Source organism: Physella acuta, unplaced genomic scaffold (assembly GCF_028476545.2).
Source record: "Physella acuta isolate Inbredline_101_S28 unplaced genomic scaffold, ASM2847654v3 ptg001276l, whole genome shotgun sequence".
Classification (NCBI taxonomy): domain Eukaryota; kingdom Metazoa; phylum Mollusca; class Gastropoda; family Physidae; genus Physella; species Physella acuta.
The window spans coordinates 100858-125582 of record NW_026732791.1 but is presented as its reverse complement, the minus strand read 5'-3'; the positions used below and the strand labels follow the sequence as shown (position 1 = coordinate 125582).

At 33.9% G+C, this 24725-nt stretch overlaps 1 protein-coding gene across 1 annotated transcript; it reads right to left on the bottom strand.

Moving 5' to 3' along the window:
- Nucleotides 1-2480: 2480 nt before the first annotated feature.
- On the bottom strand, nucleotides 2481-23591 carry LOC131957891 (uncharacterized). The gene is made up of 20 exons (XM_059322719.1): nucleotides 23537-23591; nucleotides 15062-21001; nucleotides 14711-14856; nucleotides 14311-14449; nucleotides 13631-13828; nucleotides 13237-13340; nucleotides 12154-12300; nucleotides 11345-11494; nucleotides 11072-11177; nucleotides 10815-10919; nucleotides 10517-10626; nucleotides 10231-10308; nucleotides 9686-9853; nucleotides 9043-9150; nucleotides 8449-8642; nucleotides 8165-8254; nucleotides 7357-7515; nucleotides 5983-6090; nucleotides 4798-4882; nucleotides 2481-4302 (listed from the first exon to the last, which is right to left on the bottom strand). Exons 2-20 carry the CDS (start codon nucleotides 20847-20849, stop codon nucleotides 4168-4170), a joined length of 8118 nt encoding a protein of 2705 aa, XP_059178702.1. The 5' UTR covers nucleotides 20850-21001; nucleotides 23537-23591; the 3' UTR covers nucleotides 2481-4167.
- Between the last annotated feature and the right edge of the window lie 1134 nt (nucleotides 23592-24725).

Below are 24725 nucleotides of genomic sequence, written 5' to 3'. Positions count from 1 at the left end.
TCTTTTCACATGGAACGCATTTCTACTTCATTCAACACACCACGGTGCCCTGGACAAACTGCATTTTAGACACCACCTCTGATTAGATTAAAAAGTGATCAGTGAAAAAAAAGCATAACGGGAGAAAATGCAACCAAAATGCGCAATAAAAAATGGCGCATTCGGAAAATGCGCTAACAGAAAATCGCGTACATAGAAAAATACAAAAAACAAAAAAGTTACAGGGTCAATTTTTTTTTCAAAGTGTCGAAACGTTAACAGGGAGACTTATGAGTTCAAAATCATTATGTTGTTGAAACCAAATTTTCACCTCCATCTTTGTGTCACCGTATTTAAAAAAAAAAATTAACCAGAAATTTCTATGTGGGTGTCAAGTGAACACGTTGGACTGGTTCATTTGAAAACAATCCTGATCATGTTCTTGTTGTAATTTAAACTTTGATTTTAATTCATTCACGATAATTGTCATTTTTTAAAATCTCTTTTGACAGAATATCAAACATACAGGTGACCTAGAAAGGGATAATTTGACCAGATTTTTAAGAAATTGCAGCCCCATGACCACTGGGGTCCAAGTTCACGTTTGATACTCATGAGCTCTCGGACTTTTAGTGCATGTCAACAAACAAAGCATTTAACAGTGGTTTCCCTTATGAACTCACTTTGCTAATATCATCACTTCACCGTATGAAGTATTGATAGCGTTCTCTACAGCAGACTTAACAGTGTGGTTGTTTCCTACAAAAACGTGTTAGCTTATGAAACATATTGTGTGGCAACATACATGTTAGAAGTCAACAAATAGTTTATAACAGCGTGAAAAATCAAGATTAGAAAAGAAGAAATATGTTGTTTAAGGATAAGAATAAAGATATATATATGGTTTAGTAGTAGTAAAGTTCCCTTTCAAACCCTACGGTCTATGGGGCAAGTGAAGTAGAGTTCACTTGTTTTTATGACCTCGGCATATGGAGGGAGAGTGTGGTCAGCACTATGCCCAGCCGCCTTTACTCTCCCTAACGTTAGGTACCCATCAGAGCTGGGTGGTCTGCTGACATGAATCCAGATTCGAGCTCGAGACTTACGGGCTAGCAGTCCAGCTCTCTACCTCTAGACCACTCCGTCCCCGACATATTATTTAAGGATAAGAAAAAATAAATACGTTAAAGATAAGAAAAGATAAGAAATATCTTGCTTACAGACAATAAAAAATAAATTAAGGATAAGAAAAGTAATGTGCATGAGTACAAATTTAGAATGTTTTAGATAAGAAAAGACAATTTGTTTTATTTGTGCATTTGTATTCTCACCTATTGTGATCAAATATCATGTTATAATTTTTTGTTGGTTCATGTAGTGATTTTTAAAAAAAACATGTAACAGTATTTATTTTGTTAAAAAAATATTATTTTTTTTATGTAGAGTATATCGAACTAAAATGATTATATTAAGGAAATACTAGTGGACTTTGGACAAATAATGAACGAGTTTTTATTTTTGGTCAGAACCTTTTAACCTCAGATTTCAGTAAACAGAAAAGTTATTTTAGACCACATGATGCATTTTCTGTTTTCAAGTCTTTGGTTTGTTCAACTTTCTAACAGGATTTAAATACTCCTAATTACTGTTGTTGCATTTACATTTAATAATCAACTATTATATACACTTAATAAATGTACTTATTACATCAATTTATCATTAAATCTATACATTCGTTCATGATATTAAAAGACAATCATAATTCAATTAGAAAAATCTAGAGTAATTTTACTTTATAAAATATTTGAATTTTCTTGTAAGTAGCTTTAACATGAAAAATATTTTCTCGTTTTTATTTTTAAATAATTACCACTTATACTTGTACATTAATATTTCTGATAAATGCAATTTTACTTACTAAATGTAATAAAATAATCTTAGAATAAAATTATGAAATTAATATCAACAAGGCACAAATGTATTTTAATGGTTCAATTTGTTAGTAATTAAATAATTAATTTTTTAAAAATGTGGTTTAAAATGAGTCTAAAACTAGAAATATGAGTAATTTTATGTAAAAAAATAACCGAATTTACTAAAAGTTAATTTAACGCTGCCTATCACTGTTGTGAAATAGTGGTGTTAGTCAAATATTGGTCATTTTATGTTGTTTAGTGTAAATATTTGTGTTCAGATTGACATATCAAATAAAGTTTTGTTAAAGTGGCAGTTTTTTAGGATGTGTTTTCACAGCACAACATCATAAAATATAAATAAATATAAAAACTTTTAGAAAACAGGTTTTGGATGCACTAAAATAAGAAAAACAAACTTTCTTTTTCAGTAAAAGTGTTTGTGCTTTAGAAAATCTCTGACACATTTTAGTGAACAATTTTTGCATTGTTTGATTTTTAGTGCATTTAAAAGCTTGTTATTTTAAAGGCTTTTATATTTTTTCTACATTTTACATTTAGCGATCAGGAAATTTTAAAATTAACAAGTTTTTAAATTAGTATTATCATTTTCAACCTTTATTTTGTTTGTTCTTTATTAAGTCAAAACTTGCATGAGAAAATATTTACTTTAAAACCAAATCAGTAGCTAGGGATCTTAACTCTAAACAACAAACATCCCCCCTTATTAACATATAAGGTTATATCTCAGGTATGAAAAGATCAGTGAACAAAAATCACCTTAATCACCTGGCGTGTTGTACTTAATCCCTAATACTTAATCCTTTTTCTTCCCTTTTTGTTACTGAATATATAAAATTTTTAGATTAATTCTTAATGACTAATTGAATATCTTGCAATGTCATTGAAAATGAATTTATTTAGAAGGTTCGACCAAAACCTCTACATTAGATGTAGGTCAAAATTGAGCTACAAGAATCAAAGAATCGATCACCAACCCACCCACAACCAGCCGGCCAGAAACTGTTACTTAAAAAAAAAAAGCTTGTAAAAATAAAACAACTCAAGCTTCTTGCTAATGTTTGTTGTGGTAATGAGACCATAAATAAGGTGAATTTTTAAAATGCTGCAGCTACAGAATTGTAAAAATATCAGGAAGGGGAAGTTACCAAACTGAAAGCACCAAATAATGAAAAAGCAAAGATTATATACTACTTAAAAATTATTTACATCAAAATGTGATCAACATTATGCATAAAGTAAATTAATTAAATACTTAAACTACATAGACAAAAGTTGTTGGTTTTTATTCTTAGACTGAGGTATGGCATTGTAAAATAATTTTTAAATCAAAATATTAATGATATTGAAACAAGGCACAACATTAATGCTACAGTAAATGCATTATTACAAAAAGCACTTGGTACAATAAAAGCTTTTAGTCTACCTCATTAAGAATACAATAACTGGGAGATAGCTTTAGATAATATGGAGAAAATCGAAAAACAAACAAGGACTGTCTACATAAACTATATACACAGATACATGAAACAGTTTTTAAAAAATACACAACTGGCCCATAGCACTGAGGAAGTAGAGTTTTCTTTCTTCAGCATAGGCATTGTGTTGTCAGCACTACACCCATCAGGCTTTACTTTCCCTGGGTGGAATCAGGGGCTGCCCAACAAAAAGTTTGGCTAACATAATAAAGTCTATACATAAGTACATTTACATAATTTCCATGAAGTAATTTACTAACATAATAAAGTTTATACATTTACCCAATGCACGTAAATTAACATAATTTCCATGAAGTAATTTACTAACATAATAAAGTTTATACATTTACCCAATGCACATAAATTAACATAATTTCCTTGAAGTAATTTACTAACATAATAAAGTTTATACATTTATCCAATGCACATCAATTAACATTATTTCAGTGAAGTAATTTACCAAAATAATAAAGTATATACACTACATCACCTACAAGCCAATAAACATCAATTTTCATTAGAATTATTTCCATTACCAATATATAACAAAAATATTTGCACATAGTATATCACATAAAGCTAATGAACACCAGTGTGTGAAAGGCAGCTAAATGAACCATATGGATTGTAATTCATCTAGTTATAATGTTCATTCATATAGTATTTTCCGCAACAACAGTTGGATTTATGTTTCAACATTGATTTAACTATCAATGAATGTTCACTCATTTGGATTATCACAATCTAATGATAGGGGGTTATGTTTCTACAGTGGTTTAACTACTACGGCTAGACGTGTACATAAGTTTTCTACTTGCGATGTCAGAAAACCTAGAAACGTCTGTAACATCAACAAGCAAATTTCTTTCTGCTGCGTCTTTGTGAAGTTCTTCCCATAGACCATTTGTTTTCTAGAAAAATTTGAAATATATTTTCTTGAAGCAGAATACAATCACAAATATATTATCTAAATTAAAGTCAATCAGAATTGTTTTATTAAGTACATTCACTAATCTGTAGAAAATAAGTAGAGGTGCGTAGTCGAAGTCCTATATATATGAGATTTATGCCCCACTGAGAAATAAACCCTGGACATTTTTCACTTTTTTATGTAAACAAGACACCCAATGTAGATATATGACCCCTGAATTTAAACATGTCCCTTTTTGTGGATAGATGATCCCTTAGGTGTTAACACGATTAGGTGATTAAAAAAACAACTGATAAACACAATTCATTCAGATAGGGCATGCTCCAATACACAAGCAACCACACACTCGTAGAGTACACTTATTCACCTGACTTATGATCACACTAATCATTTTTTTAACACCTGAAACAAGTTAATTATTAAAATAAGCAAATTTTGATGATCACTCATTAATTAAGCAAGAGGATCAACTTACCAGTGTCTCAAAATGACCCAGAACGTACATGGCATACTTTGCTCTAGTCAGCGACACGTTCATCCTTCTCTTGTCTGCTAAAAATCTATGGAATAAACTTTAGTTCTTGAGTCAAAGAGATCTTTAAAATTTAAATATGTGTGTGTGTTTATCTATTTTTTGTCTTTACATGGATGATGCTTCAGAAATGTTTAAATAAACACTTGTGTGAAAAACTTGTTTCAACTAGTGTTGTTATTGGGATATATTTTTTACAAGACCACAGAACATGCAAAAAAATTGTCTTGAAGCAATTTTTTATTCTATTTTTTTATGCCAATAAAATTTGTGCTATGTAAAGAGTGAAATGCCTTTAATCATTGTATTTTATGAAAGCTTATTAATCTCTTAAACTTAACACAACTCACACCCAAACTTATTACAACTCACACCCAAACTTAACACAACTCACCCCAAACTTAACACAACTCACCCCAAACTTAACACAACTCACCATCAAACTTAACACAACACACCCCAAACTTAACACAACTCACCCCAAACTTAACACAACTCACCATCAAACTTAACACAACTCACCCCAAACTTAACACAACTCACCATCAAACTTAACACAACTCACACCAAACTTAACACAACTCACCATCAAACTTAACACAACTCACCATCAAACTTAACACAACTCACCCCAAACTTAACACAACTCACCATCAAACTTAACACAACTCACCATCAAACTTAACACAACTCACCCCAAACTTAACACAACTCACCCCAAACTTAACACAACTCACCCCAAACTTAACACAACTCACCCCAAACTTAACACAACTCACCCCAAACTTAACACAACTCACTCCAAACTTAACACAACTCACCCCAAACTTAACACAACTCACCCCAAACTTAACACAATGACTGACATCACTCTAAAATGTAACACTTGTCACCCTCAAACTTAAAACTCTGCACCATAAGCAACACAATTCACCATCAAACACAATGGCTGACCTCCCTAAACTTAACACAATGACTAACCCCACCCCCCCAAATTTAACCCAACAGCTGACCCCCACAATGACTCACCCTATGGAAGCAGTTGTATCCTGTGCCCTGATTCCCCCCCCCCCACAACAACTCACCCGATGGAAGCAGTTGCACCCTGTGCCCCCCTCAACGACTCACCCTATAGAAGCAGTGGCACCCTGTGCCCTGACGCATGACATGATGATGACATCCCTCTCCTGACCCTGGAACCCATCCACTGTGTTGACATCAATCTGGTGCAGTTCTCTGAAATAAACCAGATATTTTCACTAAAAATCCTGGTCTCACCCATCTTTTTCAAATACTTTCTGTGCTTGTCTTCTATTAGTGTAATATAATTCATCATCATTTCCCATTCGTGCCCAAATCACATGAGGCAGATGGACTTCATCTGCTTCAGAGACCTCGGCAGAAGTGATAGTGTGGTCAGTACTATGTCCAGCCGCTTTTGTTTCTTTAATGTAAGTTAAGTACCTATCAGAGCTGAGTGGCCTAAGGGACGTACCACTGATTTGAACCTGGATTCGAACTCGAGACTCTCGGGTTAGCAGTCTAGCTCTCTACCGCTAGACCACACCGTCCTATTACAATGTAATTAATATTTCTAAATTCTGTTAGAACTAAAAATAAACTAAAGGTATAATAATCATTAAGGCATTATTTTAGAGTCCAAGTAAGTTCCTTTTTCAAACCTGATGGTCCATAGGGAAAGTGAAGTAGAGTTCACCTGTTTCTGTGACCTCAGCATATGGAGGGATAGTATGGTCAACATTATGTCCAGATGTCTTACTTTCCAGAACATATTGTGGAATCAGGGACATTCTACTGATTTGAACACTGGTTTCAAATGCGAGACTTTCAGGTTAGCAGTCAAGCTTTTTACCCCTAGACCATGCCGTCCCATAGAACCCAATAAGATATTTTTATTTGGATACTTTTAATAGCATGTCTAATGCTACATACATCCATTTCAATTGTTTTAAAATAAAAAGTAAACATTGATTAACATCAAATGAAACCGTGCATCAACATTTATGTTAAATAGATGCATTTCTTTTAATTTATAGAAAAATGTGATGCTCTTAACACAACATCAAATTAAATTTAAAATGTGCAACCACATACATTATTAACAATTAGAATGCAAGTAAAAATATTGCATTTTTTTTAAAATTTTCAAATCATAGCCTGTTAAGCTGCTAGTAGCATATTAATTAGTGTTTCTCATTAATGTAAAATGGCTTAACACCCCAGACTAGAACTGTAGTACTGCTAACAACCTCTCACCTTTATTTCTGATCCATACTAGTGTTCAACAATATGACAAAAATGGAGTGTTTGGCTACTTGAAGTAAAACACACTTATCTAAATTGCTTACACAAACCCTATCCCAAGTCCTACCATTGTCCTTCCCTAAATTTTTGGTCTAAGAAGAAAATAAAGAAAATAAAGAAACCTCCGAAACAATTGTCTGCTCAAAAACATTGTAAAGAGTTATTTTAGCAGCCCACCTTTTTCTTAAACATTCCAGAATAGTTTGTTTTTGTTCAGCGTAAGGGCAGATCACTCCAATCCGATCACGAACATGGTCCTTAGTTATCTTCAATGCTTTTATCACAATAAGGCAAAGCTCTGCAGTGCAAACAGCTTCAGGGACATTAGCCAAAGACCTGTTAAATACACATTTATTATGAATGCTAAGAAAAATAGTTTATAGATTAATAGATGAAGAATTCTTAACTTAAAGAAGCGTTTTAAAAAACTGTCTTATCGTGATTTTTTTTATAATAATATAACTATTCAGAATAATTTAATCCAAATTATTTTAAAATATGTAACAAAAACTAATTTCATATCTTCTTCTTCTTTGTTCTTAATTTTTAGTGCTGGAAGGGAGTTTAGCAACTCGACCACGCAGACCCTTTTCCAACACAATTAAGTATACGTGTCGACTGGTTATGCGCCATTGTGTCCGATTTCATCCTGCTTTTCTTTTTGGATTTGCTTCCACAGCCTTTGTCCAACCAAGAACCAAATACAAGGCAGCAGTTGTTTGATTTTGGAGTTGTCTCTCCTAGAAGTGTCCCCAGCTAACGAGCCTCATCTGCCCGAGGGTTCGAACTCGAGACTTTTCAGTTTAGCAACCATGAGCTTTACCGACTCAACCACGCCCACAACTTAATTTCATATGATTTAACAGAAATTGTTTGAAAATTGATAAGAATTGACAACTAAATTGTTAATAAAACAACCTTTTAACAGTTGTTTAACCTTACATTAAAGTTGTGCATAGATTTTAAAATACTATACAACACTTACCTATCACCACCAACACGCAAAGATTCTTTTCCTCCATGAATATCAAAAACAAGATAGGGGGACAGAACAGACTTGCGATTTTGCACTGATCTGTAGATTGGAAGAAAACAGAATCGACAATTTTAGAGTAAAACAAAAATATGTACCTGATATATATATACAGGAGCACTAAAAAAATTATAAAAAGGATTTTTTAAAATTATTTCTAATGGTCTTTGGGAACTACCAAAAATTTACAACAAAAAAAATTTGAGTCACAAATATTTCTTTAAAATTGTACTCACATGTCATTTTGTAGCTTTCCATCATAGAAAAGATTGTTGGGTAAGGAGAGGATCTCTGGGTGCATGCGGTACTGCTTGACCAAGAGCATGATGGGGGAAATAACTGGCTCCTCTTTCTGAACTTTCTGAACCTCCTCAAAGCGAAGATTTAGTCTCTCAAACAGGGATCGACTAAGCTCCAGCTGTGCTGCTTTCTGCAAGGTCAGAAAAATGAGTGAGCACTAATCTTCCATGTTTATAGATTGTAAGCAATTCATCGTGGTAAGAACCTTAAAAAACTAATGAAAGAAAGGTAAATTGTATAATCTACAAGCATAATAATTAAACACTTAAAAAAATACTTTAAAAAACTAATAAAGAAAGGTAAAGTGTATAATCTACAAGCTTAATACTTAAACATAATGAATCATTCAAACCACAAGACAATATGGTAATACGACGGGAAATATATTTTTATATTATATTATTATTTTAACATGCAGATGTCTTATCGAAATAAAGAAACTTACTACTTTAAAAAAAACTTTAAAAAATAAATAAACCTTTTGAAAAACAACAAAAGTTTTACAACTTTACAAAAAAACAGTTACCTACCTGGGACAAGACTGTGGCTGGAAGCTGTTTGTGGTCCCCGACCAAAATCATTTTGGATATTTTGTACTTTAAGGGAATCAGGCATTCTGCCTCAATAGCTTGAGTTGCCTGGTGAATTAAAAAAAACATTATCAGAATAAAGACAGTTTCAAAACACAAAGCCATTAAAAGAATAACATAAAAAACAGATCATCATACATATATTTTGGAAAATGTTAACACTATTAGTTTTTTAAATACAGGAACAGTGTATCCATAATAAAGGTGGATGGAACTCTACGGGGAGGAGTGAAGAACTAGTTCTGCGTAATGAGGGCTTGACAATAGTTTTTGAAAATGTTAAGGGGAGAATACCCAACATAAGTAAAGGGTGGGGGTGGAAGCCTCAATTTTTTTTTTTAAATTATGTATATTTTGTGTCTGACTACACACGCCCAGACTATATTTTGTTTTAAACAAATATTGTAAATTAGTTTAAATAAAGAAATGTATTATAAATCATTTAAAATTAAATGTATTTTATTTTTTTTTAAAAATTACTAAACCTTTTTATCCAATGAACACTTTATTTTTAAATATAATAAAAAAAAACTAAATTGTCAAAAATAATTTTATAATAGCATTTAGTATAAAAACTAATTACCTCATCAATAATTAAGCATGTGAATGGGCAATTTTTATGACGTTTGTTCTCTTTCCTGAGCAAAAAATCTTTCAAATTCTCTGCTCCAAGACTGTTTAATGTGCCACAAATGACGTGGGCGTTATCAAATATATTGCACCTTGCTTCGTACTTTTCCCTGGCCGTGGCCTGACAAGAATACATAGTTTAAATTATTTTTTCAGCAATCTGAAAAAACATTTTATAAAAGTATTAAGTTTTACTGTCAAATTGTATATTCGCTAGTGAACTTTTAGACATCATCTAAGACCCTTAAAGTTAAATTAATGTTGCTATAAAAAAAAAAATTAAGAAAGCGTTTGAATACTGGGAATATCAAAAGATAATTGTATCTTTTCCTAGGCATTTAAAAAGATAGTGTGGTCTGGTCAGCACTGCCGCTGACCACTTTTACCACTCGGTAGACCCAGGGATGTCCAACATGCAAATCTATGAAATGAATACAAGACTTTTGGGGTTTTAGCTTTTATTAAGTAGAGAGAAAAAAATTATTTTATCAACTTTACCTGTTTGTTCGTAACTTCAGATTCTAAATTTCTTATTTTAGTTTCATAATCCTTTAATGTTGCTTTTTTGGATGCTTTCTGAAGACAGAAGTTTTTTATATACGTTATGGGAAAAATTATATTATATCCTGTTATTAAAGTATGTATTATATGAATGTAGTACAGCAAAAATCAATGAGTATTTTTAAAGTTATTACATACTTTTCATATTTATATATTGAACTGAGTTGTAATTGATATTTTTTTTTTCATTTTGATGTTAATGTATTTTAAGACTTATTCTCACAGCTGCGCGAGGAATGTGTACGTTCTTTAAATCTGCTTGCAGTGAGGCTGCTTGATCTTTGAAATATGACAGCTCATCTTGCAAGCTGGTAGGAAGTACAGTTTTGCTCGCTGAAATAAAGATAACTAAATTTCAGGCAACAAATTTTATTTTGAACAGATTTTAAAAAAAATTATTCTTAACTGTAAAATGATTCTTTGGTATATTTATTATTCTATTTTAGTTTTAAGATAAAAAGTTTTGGGTTCACTTCATTTGTTAACTGGCCAATATGCTGTGCACAAGGCACTTTACGTACACTTCTTGCAGTGAAGATCTGCTAAAGTTTCCCAATAATAAGGCTTAACCTCAGGGTGAATACTGTTTGGATTTCCAACTCTCACAAGAGAGATACTGTGTAGCTCTAGAGATAATAAAAAAATTTAAAAAATGGAAAATAGAACTTAAAAAATGAATAGAACAAAGAGGTAAATAGTGATTTTTTAATTCTTAAAAAATAACATAACAATACAAATGTAAGAAAAAAATAATTTCTGACAAGTAAAAATAACTTACTTTTGACTTTTAGTTTATTAGAAAAATTAATTATTCTTTTGGCTAATTCATCAACGGCAGCATTAGAAGGGGTGGCAAGACAAATTCGAGCTTGAAACCTAGTGGCCTGCGAATTGAAATACATAATACTTCTATTTATCTGAAGTTGACATTACTATTAGGTCTAATGTATTTTTACCAGAAAAATAAGAATTGTTGAGGGTTATCCGAAATTAAAATTGTGGGAGGGAAGAAAAAGTAAAATCGTAGTAAATAAAATGAGTGTGGACTTACAACTAAAATTTGATGGATGAGTACTAGAATTGTGTAAGACTTTCCTGTGCCAGCTGGTCCTTGGATAAAAAACACCTTTTCGCTGCTATTCCTTTTTAGTACAGAGTCCTTGATTGTGGCCACAGCATTGGCTTGTTCGCTGTTTAATTTCTTTTCATGTGAGACAAGAAGAAAATCGTAGTTTTTTTGTGAAGTAATATAAAAATTCAGTATGCAATAAACATTTGTTTCAATTATCCACATAGGCAGAGGTTGTATTTTTCAGGTAGGTGATCTGATTTAAATGAATATCGGAAAACTGCGCAAATACAAACTATTTATAGTAATATACTTTAATTTTGCCATATTTTGTGGAAATATATTTTATTAAGCTACAATGTACATGTAGTCACTTTTTATTAACGTCTATAAATGCTGGATTTAAGAAAACGAAAATGACAGCATCTTTCCAGTCAACTTTTTTGTGTGTGGATTGTTTACTTTGGAGAGCTAACATTCTGTATGATGTGTATGTTCTAACTGATTCAACAAACAGCTGACACATTAAATATATGCTGCAATCATTATTTAATAAGACATATTTATTAAATAGTTAAGTCAAAATTCTCCATGGTACACATAAATAAAAACCTTCAATAAAATTTGCCATAAGAAACAACATAAGTGACCATCCCATCAATTTAGTTTCAAAAGTGGTGGAATATTTTCATCTATCATACGAAAAGAGTTATTTATCCTTATCAAGCAAAAAAAACAATATGGTTATTTCACAAGCTAACAATAATGTATTTGAATGCTCTTGTACTTACAGCTAAGAGTTGAGGTTCAGGGTCAATGGGATCATTAAAATAAACTTGTGGGTTACTTGGACAGAGAAGTTGTGAGCAGAGCGGAGATTCTGGTAGCATGGCAAGCGCCTCCAACTGTCGCTGGGCTGTTTTTAAATTGGCGATTTTCTAAAAGCAGCAGGGATGAAAATTATTTAAATATTATTTTTTATTTTATGTATGGAACATTGTGGTCTAGTCCTAGAGAGTTCAAATGCTTAACCCAAAGGGTGGGTTCTTAGGCTAGAACCCATGGGTTTACCATACCCAGCTCTGACGAGTGTCTAATCTGAGTTGAGGAAAGTAGAGCTGAGCAGTCATACAGCTGACCACACAATCCCTTCTAATGCTGAGTTCAAAGAAATAGATGTAATGTATTATATTTCTGACTTATGGACAATCAGGTCTAAAATAAAACTTTTACTTTTTTTAAAAATATTGTATCTTAGTATGCTTTGCTGTAGTTGTAATGTCTTCCCATGTAAAATTCTTAAAGGCTGCTTTTCAATAAGTTCCCTATTATCATGAAAACAAAAATACTTTTTTTTTTCAGGTTCTAATTTTGTGAAGTTTTTATTTTATTTATGGATTTAACAGTGCTATTAAGAAAATACATCTTTTTTTTTTCACGAGTACATGGACAAGAGGATAAGAGACCAATTTTCAACATTTAAAATATATATATATAACCTTTCAACTACCAATAGAATGGAAGCATACAAAGTATTTATGGGATGGTGCAGTCAAGCAGGTGACAGCTAATTCAAATCAGGAGTGGGTTCCTCCTTTCCACAGTGATGCTCGACTTAATCATCCCCAATATAGTGCCTGAGATAATGTTTTCCAGTTCTTGCCCACGATACATGGGGCAGATGAAGTAGAGTTCATTTTGTTTCAACTACCGCAGCACACTGGGGGATAGTGTATTCACTATGACCAGCCGCATGTTAGGTAACCTAAGAGATCTTGACATGAGTTATGTAAAATATAGATGGCTCACTACGGTGCTGACCATACATTTCCTTCCTAACGAGGTCAGACAATCAGAAAAAAACCTACACTCACCCTGATGTTCATTAACTGGACATTGCAGAAGTTTACTTTAAATGCAACATCGAGTGTGAGGCAGACAACAATAAAATTATTTTCTTTCATTGCTGGGACTGGCTCTGTAATTATTATTTATAAAACATGTCTAAAAGACCTATATAACAAGGTTTTAAATTAATTAAAAATTTTAAAAAATAATACAAAGGTTTCTACATACATCTTTTTTTCCTTTTACTTTTTAGTATGTAGGAATTGTAAAAATATAGTAGTAAGTCAAGGTTTAAGTTTCAATAATAATGTGTGAATAACTAAGTTACAAATTTTACCACAATGTGACGAAAACAAAAGCTTGTAATTTTAAGATTAACAGGATACAAAGAGATTATTAACACTTTAAATAGATTTTCACCTTTGCCAAAAAGAGGATATGTTTCACAGAGCCTGTTTTTGTCTGCAATCTTCAAGAAAAAGACATTTTTGACGAGGGCAAACTGTGGGTTTGTCAGTGGATTATCTTTAGGCTTAGATTTAAGAACCCCCCAAGCATCTAGTACTAGGAGGTCTCCTGGTGATGGAATCTCCCGTCTCTCCTGGTTGCTGACTGCAGCTAATAATGGTAAAAAAAATATTTCATTTTACTATATATTATTAAAATTATAATTAAAAAATAAGATTTAATATTAAAATGGCAATTCCTCATTATATTTTCCCATATGTGCTAAAGACACATGGGGCAGATGAAGTAGAGTTAATCTGTTTTGATGACCTAGGCATAGAGTGGGATAGTGTGGTCAGCACTATGCCCAACTGCCATTGTTTCCCTAACATGAGTCAGGTACCCATCAGAGCTGGGTGTACCCAGGGACTTCCTATAGACTTATGCCCAGGATTTGAACTTATAACTTTCAGGTTGGCAGTTTAAAGCTCTATCAACAGGCCACGCCATCCCCAAAAATGGCAATTAAAATAACTATAATTGAAGTGTATTGTTGAAAGCTTTATTTTTACTTAAAATTATTTCTTTCTGCATACTAATGATCAAAATGATAATATCAATCTTGTAAAACTTATAGCATCAAAGTTACTGACCAACCACTTTAACTGTTAAGAGGGAGAAATTATTGCCGTCTTTTGACCTCCTGTTTTTATCAGGATCATGAGGAACCCCATCCAAATGGACTTTACAGCTCCAACTTCTGCCTTGTTTCTGTTTCCAGTCTTGGTATATCTGGGAACACATTAGATAAGTATTACGAGCAGTGGTGGATTATTCTTAGGTGTGGCTTTGATGCTGTTATATTGCAAAAATTATTTATAATTCTCTAGTTATGAGAAAGTATTTTGAATTTCACAAAAGGGGAGGTTGGGTGCTCATGGATGAAATGCAATAAAACTTCATAATCAATTTAGTTTCAATCACTCCACATCCTATTCATGAATTATAAAAGCAGTAATAATTAATAAATAAATACTAACGAAATGTACTCACTGATTCCCATATCTCCAGGAGTAAAAGCTTGGAGGTAATGTCCTGATATTCTTTAACAGATTCATAATACATTCTCAGCCTTGAATATGTGGTATCCCCAAGCAAAGGTGGTGGTTTTTGCTCCTTCAAGTTTTTTGACAATTGCTCTTAAAAGATCAGAAGGAAAAAATAAATATTTTAAATATTTTTAAAAATTAAAAAAAAAAAATGTTTGCTTTTAATTTAATTTAGTTTTTATATTTGATTTATAATCCCAGTGCCACACTGTTGTGATATGATTTAACTATTTGACAAAAGATTTTCTCAATTTGACGTTGACAATGTGTAAAAAAAGGAAAAAAAAAATCTTACTCTCATACTCTTTAAGCCAATCAGGGTTCCAATTAAGAATTCTGAATGTCCATTCTTTAATTTTATTTACATCCAGCTGTGGATTATCCTTCAGCTTCTGAACATTTCTGAAAATGTGACTAAATGGTGATGTCTCCTTAGATATAAACCTAACACTGCTTAAGGAAGCATCATTGAAGTTGACATTTTTTCCAGTATTGCCTGATGGCCTGTTAGGCTCTCTCAGGATGCTCTTTGGTGTGGCTATTGCATTCTGTGTACGTTTGGGTAATACGTTTTCTAAAAGCACGGCTTTTTTAAGTGGCTCTCTATCTGAGACAGATTTTGAGCTTTCAAAAAGCACAGCTTTTTTAACTGGCTCTCTATCTGAGACAGATTTTGAGCTTTCAAAAAGCACAGCTTTTTTAACTGGCTCTTTATCTGAAACAGATTTTGAAGAAATACATGTTGACACTGATGAAATGGTTGGATTTTTCACAGCTGAGGATGGTGATATGGTATCTGGGATTTTACTTCTGTTTGGCTCAGTAGCTTCAAGTTTAGAAACTGATTGCGGAAAACTGGTTTCTACTTTTGAATTTTTAGATCCTGCAGTAGATGAGCTACTAGAAGGTTCTATCATATTTAATGACAGTTTAGCTCCATCCTCAACCAAGGGACTTGCGACCGGGGTATTTTTACTTTCAGTTTTTCTATTTTCATTCACATTGTTCTTTGTGCTTATAGCGTCTGCGTTTATAATTGAATTGTCTTCCTTTTCCAGTGTTTGCCCCCGTCTCACTGGTATTGGGGCAGAGAGAATAGGCAAACCATGGGCCATGATTTCCTGTGTGCAAGGCATTTCCACGTCTGTGCTCTCTTCTCGTGATACAGAGCGAACAAAAAGTACTTTGGGGGCAATGTCTGCGACGGCAGTTAGCTTTTTACCTAGTAACTCGCGCTCAAATAATTTCTGCTTTGCTGCCTCAATACCCATGGTTATTTTATCACCCGCCTTAGCTTTTGTCGCTTCTTTCCTCGCTTTTTTGGCTGGAGATTTTTTGGGTTGGCTTTGTTTTATTTTATTCCAAACCGATGCCACATGACGGGCAAATGCCTTTTTATCAATTTGTGGTGCTATGAGTTTAGATGTACTCGGCTGTTTTTTAGGTGATGAATTAGATGATCTAGATGATTCATGTGGTCTTTTTCTAGATATTGGGGCAGCTGAAGCACTTGATGTTACTGAGATCAATTTATCTTCATTGGTATCTTTTTCTATCTTAGATTTCTTTGAACATGGTTTATATTCGATCCCAGAAGATCGTTTAATTGCTTTGGACACAACTGCGTTCAATAATCCTTTATCTGAAACACGCCCTTCTTTGCCTACATCAAGCAATGATTCGTCAACAGACAGGCTTTGCTTTTCAAGTTGGTTGGAGGTTTTTGTTTTAACTGAATTCTGCAGTGCAGTCTCATCAAAACTCTGACTACGGTTCACAGTTTTTGAAAGTTCTTCATTAGTGAAAGTCTCAAATACATTTTTCGAATTGTGTTCCAAACTACTTGAATGACTATTTTGTTTGTCTGGTTGCTTAAGGTTTTTAATTTTTGCATCAGCCAAAGAGTGTTTTGAACTGCAGATTTTTACTACACCATCTGGATCAGTTTTAGAGTGGTTTTTTTTAATATCAGGATCATCACGTGAACTTGTGGATAAAACATCTTTGGAAGTATCTTTATCTTTCTTCCGACTAACACTTCTTGGGTAGGATGACTCTGACACAGACCCACTTTTTACTTTTTTACTGGATGCTTTTTTATCTGACTCTTGTGTTTTTGAATCAACTTGTTCTTTATATTTTTTAACTTTAACCTTTTGGTGTACATCACTTTTATGCTGTGTGGTCTTAGCTTCGGTGGCTAAAACTTCAGAACTATTTGGTGATTTTTCAGATACCGTTTTACTAGATTTATCCTTTAATAAAGAAACAAAAGGTTTGGGTATTAAGGACACATAACCTTTGTAGTTACTGATGACAAATGTGTTTGAGTTGTTTGTACTGCTGTCCCTTTCTTGAGTGCTGCTTTCACCAGAATGAGGCTTCCTTTCATGTTGACCTACTTCTTTATGAGACCTATGTTCACTTGAATAAGGCTTCTTTTTATGTTCACCTACATCTTTATGAGAGCTATGTTCATCAGAATGAGGCTTCCTTTTATGTTCACCTACTTCTTTATTTTTGTAACTTTGAGTCTTGATGTTTTGGTCAGCCTGATCACTTGAGTCTGGTGACAAGTCTTTGGCTGATAGCTGCGTGGCAGAGCTATATGGATCATGTAGAGAATGGGTCTCCTCAGTAGAAGAAGACGGCCCTGGTTTTTTCATGTGGTGTTTACCTTTTAAATCATTGATCCTCTCCTCCTTCAAATCTGTAGAAAAAAAAGGCTGAGTCACCATGTTGTAAACATCATCTTCATCTTCGCTTTGAGTATGAATGTTTTCATTACTCTGTTCAACATCTGTTACTTTGTTCTTCTTGTCATGTTTAACTTTAAATTCCTCACTACTGGGTTCATCATCAGAATCTGCAGCCATTAAAGGCTGAGTCGCCATATTGTAAATGTCATCCTCATTTTCATTACGACTTACTTTGTCACGTGGACTAGAGACACTCCCGTTACCATGTTTAAGTTGAACATCTTTTTTCTTTTTAGCTTTTTTACTTTCCTCATCATCTGTTACATCTTTACTAAAGAAAGGCTGCGTCGCCATATTATAAATATCATTTTCATCATCACTTTGTGTTTTATCGTCAAGTGGACAAGGGATGTTTTCACTGGGCTGTGTCAAGTCAGCACCAACAGCCTCTACATCCCTATCACTACTATTTATGATTTGCGTAGGTGCGTCATACAAATCATCACATTCTTTTTCTAGCATTTGTGTTGGTATAAAATATAAATCATCCACCTCTGCGTCATCATTGTGTTTTTGTGCTACCTGTGTAGGTGCATCATACAAATCTGATTCTGCGTCATCATTGTGTTTTTGTGCTACCTGTGTAGGTGCATCATACAAATCTGAGTCTGCATCATCATTGTGTTTTTGCATGACCTGCGTAGGTGCATCATACAGATCTGAGTCTGCATCATCATTGTGTTTTTGCATGACCTGCGTAGGTGCATCATACAGATCTGAGTCTGCATCATCCGTAGGTTTTTGTACAACCTGTGTAAGTGCATCATACAAATATGAATCTGCATCAGAGTCTGCATCATCATGTTTTTGTACGACCTGTGTAGGTGCATCATACAAATCTGAGTCTGCATCATGTGCATCAGAGTCTGCATCATCACTGTGTTTTTGTACGACCTGTGTCGGTGCATCATACATATCTGAATCTTCATCATCCATTTCTTTGTTTAGCATCTGCGTTGGTCTGAAATATAAATCATCAATGTCTTCATCATCACCTGTTTTCTTGCAGATTTGTGTAGGGGCATCATATGCATCATCATCATTATCATAATCCAAATCAACTTGGGCATCTGCTACATCTTTGCCAGATTTTTTGGAAACTTGTGGAGATTCATCAGCTTTGTTTGGTCTTCTAAACATTCCCACCTTAGTGATTTTGTTTTTATTTTCATCCCTGACACTTTCTTCCTTGCTGGAGCACTGGGTGGGTATTAGGTATGGATCTACCTCCTCCGATTGTTTTCTGTTTGAAGTTTTTTTGTGTCTTTTTTTCTTTTTAGGTGAGTCTACTTGTGTTAAAAAGGAGTATGAAATATTTTCTAAATCAGAACTGTCAGAATCTTCAGAGCTGTCTTGAAACCCCTCCTGTATGCTTGTATTTCCCAAAGCCCCATTTTTTTGTCTAGACTTAGGATCCTCCTGAGTTTCCATTTCAAAAACTTCTTTAAAAACCAACATCTTATCTTGGCTGTCTTCTGATGAGAGACAATGGTCTTGGGCCTCGTCTGTAGTTTTATCGCTATCCTCCTCAGTGTCAAAAACATAATCAACTTGGCTATGAGCAAGTAATTCGTCATCATCAAGTTGTGTCATGCATTCATAATCATCCTCCTCAGCAGTGTGTTCAGAGCTGACAGTCTTAACCTCATCCCCTTCATTATCAGTTAAGACTAACTCATCTTCAGAGTTCATTTCATCATCATCAACAGTATGTTTGCTTTTCAGTTTATGTGGACTTTCAACAACAGACTGAGTCAAATACAGCTCTTCATCATCAGAATCAAAAATGTGAACGACATTATCAATAACGGAGTAGTTAACCTCAAACTCCTCGTCTTGTTCACCCTCATCAGGTTCGTGTTTAATGACCACTTGTTCTTGACCTTCAGTTCTAGCACTCACAGTTACACTAAGTACAGGTGATGGTTCATTTGCCAGGGTAGTTTCGTTAGGAACAGATTGGGGAATGTTAATAATGGTTGTTGGAGAATTTGGTGTGTTAGTTTCAACATTCAAAGCCGCAGCATCAGCAAGCTGTTGTGTAGTTCCCTGGGATCTATCTAACATACTGATACATTTTAGAATGTTGGACTTTATTGACAGACCCTGTTTTTCTGTGTCATTGGAGGTGTTTTGTGTAAACAATGATGAATCCTGTGTGGTTATGTTTTTAACAGTTGTTTGAACGCTGTCTAAAGAGGCATGTCTTGTTCTTTTGCTCTCCTGTGTCGTTCTAGAACTTTCTACATTTTGACTATTTGTGATTCCATCTGCAGGTAGATGTTCATTATTTGGATACTGTGAAAGAACAGGGGGTGAACCAAGCACTTCTCTGGGGGACTGTGTTGAAGCTTGCTTCTCTAAGGAAGGAATCGACCGATTTAAATCATCAGAGACTACTATGTTGTCACCCACTGGTGATAAGATGTTCAGTTTTGACTGACTCCTGGAGCTCTGCTTTTCACTTAGAGAGCTATTAAAAACTGGGGAGGTGTTATCAAGACCTTGACTGGCTGACCGAGGGACTGGTGTGCTGGAAAATGAGGGAAACACCTTTTTCTTTGGCGTGGGGGGCTGGGAGTCATCAGACAACAGTAATACAATGTCTGAGTCAGATATGTCATGGGTGCCACCTGTGCTTTGACTCATACTTGTGTTTCCAGATTGGGAATCATTTTTTTTCAAACTGAGCTTCGAACTTCTACTAAACGTAGGGGACTTTAACTGGCTAAACGAAGTGGATGCTTCGTTGTTGCTGGAGACTTGACGTTTGACCACATGTTTTTCATCCCAGTTGCACACTTTTTCTTTTTGCATCTTAATGGCCTTTTGAAAAAATGCCCCAATTTTTTCTTTTACTGCTGGTTGTTTGAGGTACTCTACAATTTTCTTAGCTTTATTGGGCATGCTGTCTTGGGAGGGTTTTGTTTTGCTCTGTGACGGCTGAGTCTGTAACATACTTTGAGATTCTTCGTCCTCGTCTGAGGATACCAGGTTGATACATTTTTCTTCCATGGGTTGTGGTGATGCCTTATACGTGGTTACATCATCATCACTATCCAAATCCGGATCACTCTCTGGAATGGTACTTGCATCACTATCAAACACATACAACTCAGAGCTTGAATTACGAGCTACGGATGTACTTGAATTACAAGCAACAGGTGTACTATCAGCTGGTTTGTGGTTCATGGATTCTTCAGTTTTGTCTTTATAGACTGGGAGTTTGCTTTCTCTTGAATAACTAGGGCTGACTTTAACTTTGGTAGGTGTTTCCAAAATACAATCATCATCATCTGATGATATACTAGACTCAGATATCATTTCTGTAATCAGTTTAGTTCCAAGCAAAGATTCAGTAAATTAGAACATATTTTGTTCAAATTTCTTATATCTGTAAGCTAGGATCCAATGTGTGGTTGTAACATAAGAGCAGGAATATCGAATCATTTTCTGTTGATTCTAATCTTTGTTGCCTGTAAGGGTAAGGATGAGAAGAAAATAGAAATGTATGAAGTGTTAAGTTTATTTATCATAAATCAAATATCAAAAGTTTTTTCTAAATCTATATTTAGGCCTAATATTTTGAACTATTTTTTAAACTTAGATAATAATTTCTAACTATTAGCCCTAAATATTATAATGTAATAGAATAATTACTAATACTAATGAATATTGTTAATAGCATTAGTAGGTTTAAGTCCTAAGTGAGTAGGTGTAGGAAGGCCTATTAATATATTTATTGGCCAAGGCTATTTCCAGCCGACAGTGAATAGCCCTACTATGGCTATTCCTAAACGGCAATCATTTCATGCAAAGTACGACTAGGAATAACATCTTACAATAACAAAAGCATTTATCGCGACTGGGGAGTGAGGTATAGATTAAGACAGTGCTATTTTCATTGTGTTATATTTTTATAAGAAAAAGTATAATGGTTTAAGTTTAGTTTAGGTTCACATCTTCTATGTTGATGATCAATTATGCACTCTAAATCTAAACTAATTAATCAGGGATTAATAGTAATTTTTAAATTAATAAATTAATTATGCATCAATTTAGTTTATAGTTCACATTGATATTCAACTGTTAATTACCATTTTAAATTCACATAGAATGGGGGGGAGGGAGTGTAAATAACAGGTTAAATAGCATGTCCTTTTTTTTTATTGTTTTTCTCTTCGCAAAAATCTACGGGACATGTAATTTTTTCCTGCAAATATGTCTGCATTCACGTCACAAACAAAAAAATTAAGGAAAGTAACTCATTAATAACAGCAAAAAAAATAAAAATTGGATAACACAGTGAATGACAAAGGTATGAAGACATTTGATGGGTTCAAACCCACAGCTTTAATAGGGTGTTTTTAACATTAAATGAATTTAAATGTATCAAAAACCATAGCCTTAATACAGTTATTCTGAGTTATTCCCAGTTGACTGGGAAAAGACACTTCGATATTTATTAGGATTAGGCATAACTCTATCAGTAACACTCTAACTTATTCTTTAGCACTGAAAGTTAAGCAGGCCTTAGTTGAAGCTGGTGGTAGATCGAAGCTTTTAGATCTTTTAGATCTAGATTTCTAGATCAAGTCAAGATCTAGATCTGATCTCCTACTGTCAATTCATGGTATTGTGTAGTGTCAGTTACAACTTTAAGAACCCAAGTAGTAGGGCCTAAGCCCTAAGTGTTAGTAAGTAACAAATATTAGAAATCTATTGTGTTAGGTACCTAAAAATCATGCAAGGCTAGTAATGTGAAAAAAGGTGACTTATTATTATGGCTTTAATAATATTGTGATATATGTGTCAAATAAAATAGATAATTGAATGGTAAACCAAAACCAATATTTAAATATATCAATAAATGCCAGAAATTAACTTTAAACAGCAGTGTTTGAGAGTAAAATTTGCTATATATTTATATACAGCTGCCAACTGTAAATAAGAGTGGTTTCCCCTGAATCTCTATAATTTTATTAAAAAAAAATATCAGATGGCTGCTAAAGTAAATGAGTTTGGTTGCATCTGATGAAAACATTGCTAATGTTTACTTATTATAGAAAGGTTTTAATAAAATTATTTAAAAAACAAGTAGGTCTATCTGCATTGTGGTAATAGTACATAGGAGCCGATTTTACGTACCTAAAACAATAGATTACCCAAATAAATATCAAATGACAAATAGATCTAGGCCTATTTAGTATTTAGTAGGCACCCCTATTATATTTATTTAGATCTAGGCCTAGATCTAGTGATCTAGATTCACTAATCTAGTTCTATTATTATTTATTGGCCGATGCTAGCCGGAAAAAGATACGCATGCGCAATGGAGAGAAACTACAACTTGCCTTCGCGGCGATGTTTTCAATCGTACTGCGCATGCGTGTGTTTACAATTGCAGAACCCTAGCCCTAACCCCAACCGTATTCCTAACCCTATCCCTAACCATAACCCTAGCCATAGGTCACTGCGCAAGCGCAGAACTATCTTTTGCCGACTAGGTGGAGACGTTGGGGCAAAAAATCTTTTTTCCGAGTAGTCACTTCGTTATTGTTATTTATTAGCTGGGCCTTATAGATCTACATTTAAATTAAAATAAATAAATTTAAATGCATAGCCCAGCCAGGTAAAACTCCATTTTAGCGTATTTTAATAATTTTATTGGCTGCTTCACAGGCCCTAGATTCTATAACATAAACTCGATAAACACAACCTAACTACTAACTAATTTAAACAGTAAACTAAGCTTGAGTAAACACAAAAAGAAAAAACGTTTTACTTTTACCGCCACAAGTCAAAGATCTAGATTTCTAGATGATAGATCTCTAGATCTAGCTAGATCTAGAATCTATTCTAGATCTAGTAGTGTAAATATTTTTTTTAAATTATCGCTTTGGAAATTTAACTACACCTATTGTTTATGTTAGACCTAAATTAAAACTGAAACTAAATGTAGTTTTCCGCGAATCACCTTTTTAATATTATATTATTGACTGTAAGTCTACCTGTGCTCTTGTTGTTTGAATGGAATATCCAATTTCTATTTATAACTATTTGAATAAGAGTAGCTTCCCTTCCACCTCAGCTTTTCGGTGATAACTATTTTTTAATACTATAATAATAATAATAATGTATTATAGAATTATAGAACACAATTATTTTTGGTAGAAGTATTAAGTATCAGTCAAGCGTAGATTCGGCGCCCCCCCCACCATAACTAAATTTCGCAAAGTATCAAATTACATTGAAACCTACCAGCGGCGTTGCTAGGATTTTCGGGCCCCTATGGAACGATTTTCAGTCGTTGGGCTTCAACGGAGTGAAATTTAGAAATCAACGGTTACTTCCGATGTAGGGTTTTAAATAATATAAATATTCTGTACATTTTGTATTTTATGCATCCTGATTTTTTATTTATACTATATTATGTAGGCCTACAACCCCGTAGGTTTGTAAAAATGTTACAGGCGTACAGTTAATGTGTTTTTGTTTTTTTTTTTAAACCAAACACACATTGTGACGAAACATTGTGAAATTTACTGAAAAATTTATGTTGTATCCAGCTAAAAAAATAAAAGATAAGTCAGAGAGGGGCCTACTGGGACATAGGCCGCTGACAAGAGCTTTCCAGACGTCTCTGTCCTGGGCTAGTCTCTCCAACTGCCCCCAGGTGTATCCAATCTTCTTAGTGTCTTCTTCCAGGTCACGTCTCCATGTCTTTCTTGGTATGCCTCTCCTCCTCCTGCCTTGTGGATTCCAGGTGAGGGCCTGTCTTGTTATGCTGGATACAGGCTTCTTGAGTGTGTGGCCAATCCATTTCCATTTTTCTCTGGAGGATCTCTACTTCGACTGGCAGTTGATTTGTCATAGAACATCATTTCTGATGGTTTTAGGCCAGCGAATTCGCATGATCTTTCTGAGGCATGCGTTTATAAATGATTGTGTTTTCTTCTTATTTATAAGTTATTCTCCATGTCTCAGCTCCATAGAGTAAAACAGGTTTTACTAGTGTGTTGAAGATCCGGATTTTTATTCCCAAGGATTAAATCTCCAGAACCCCAAACATTTTTTAGTTGGTTGAAGACTGCTCTTGCCCGTCCTTTTTTATATCTGCTTCTGTCCCACCCTGCTTATCAACAATACTTCCAAGGTAGGTGAATCTATCCACTTCTTCTAGGGTACTTTCTGCAAATG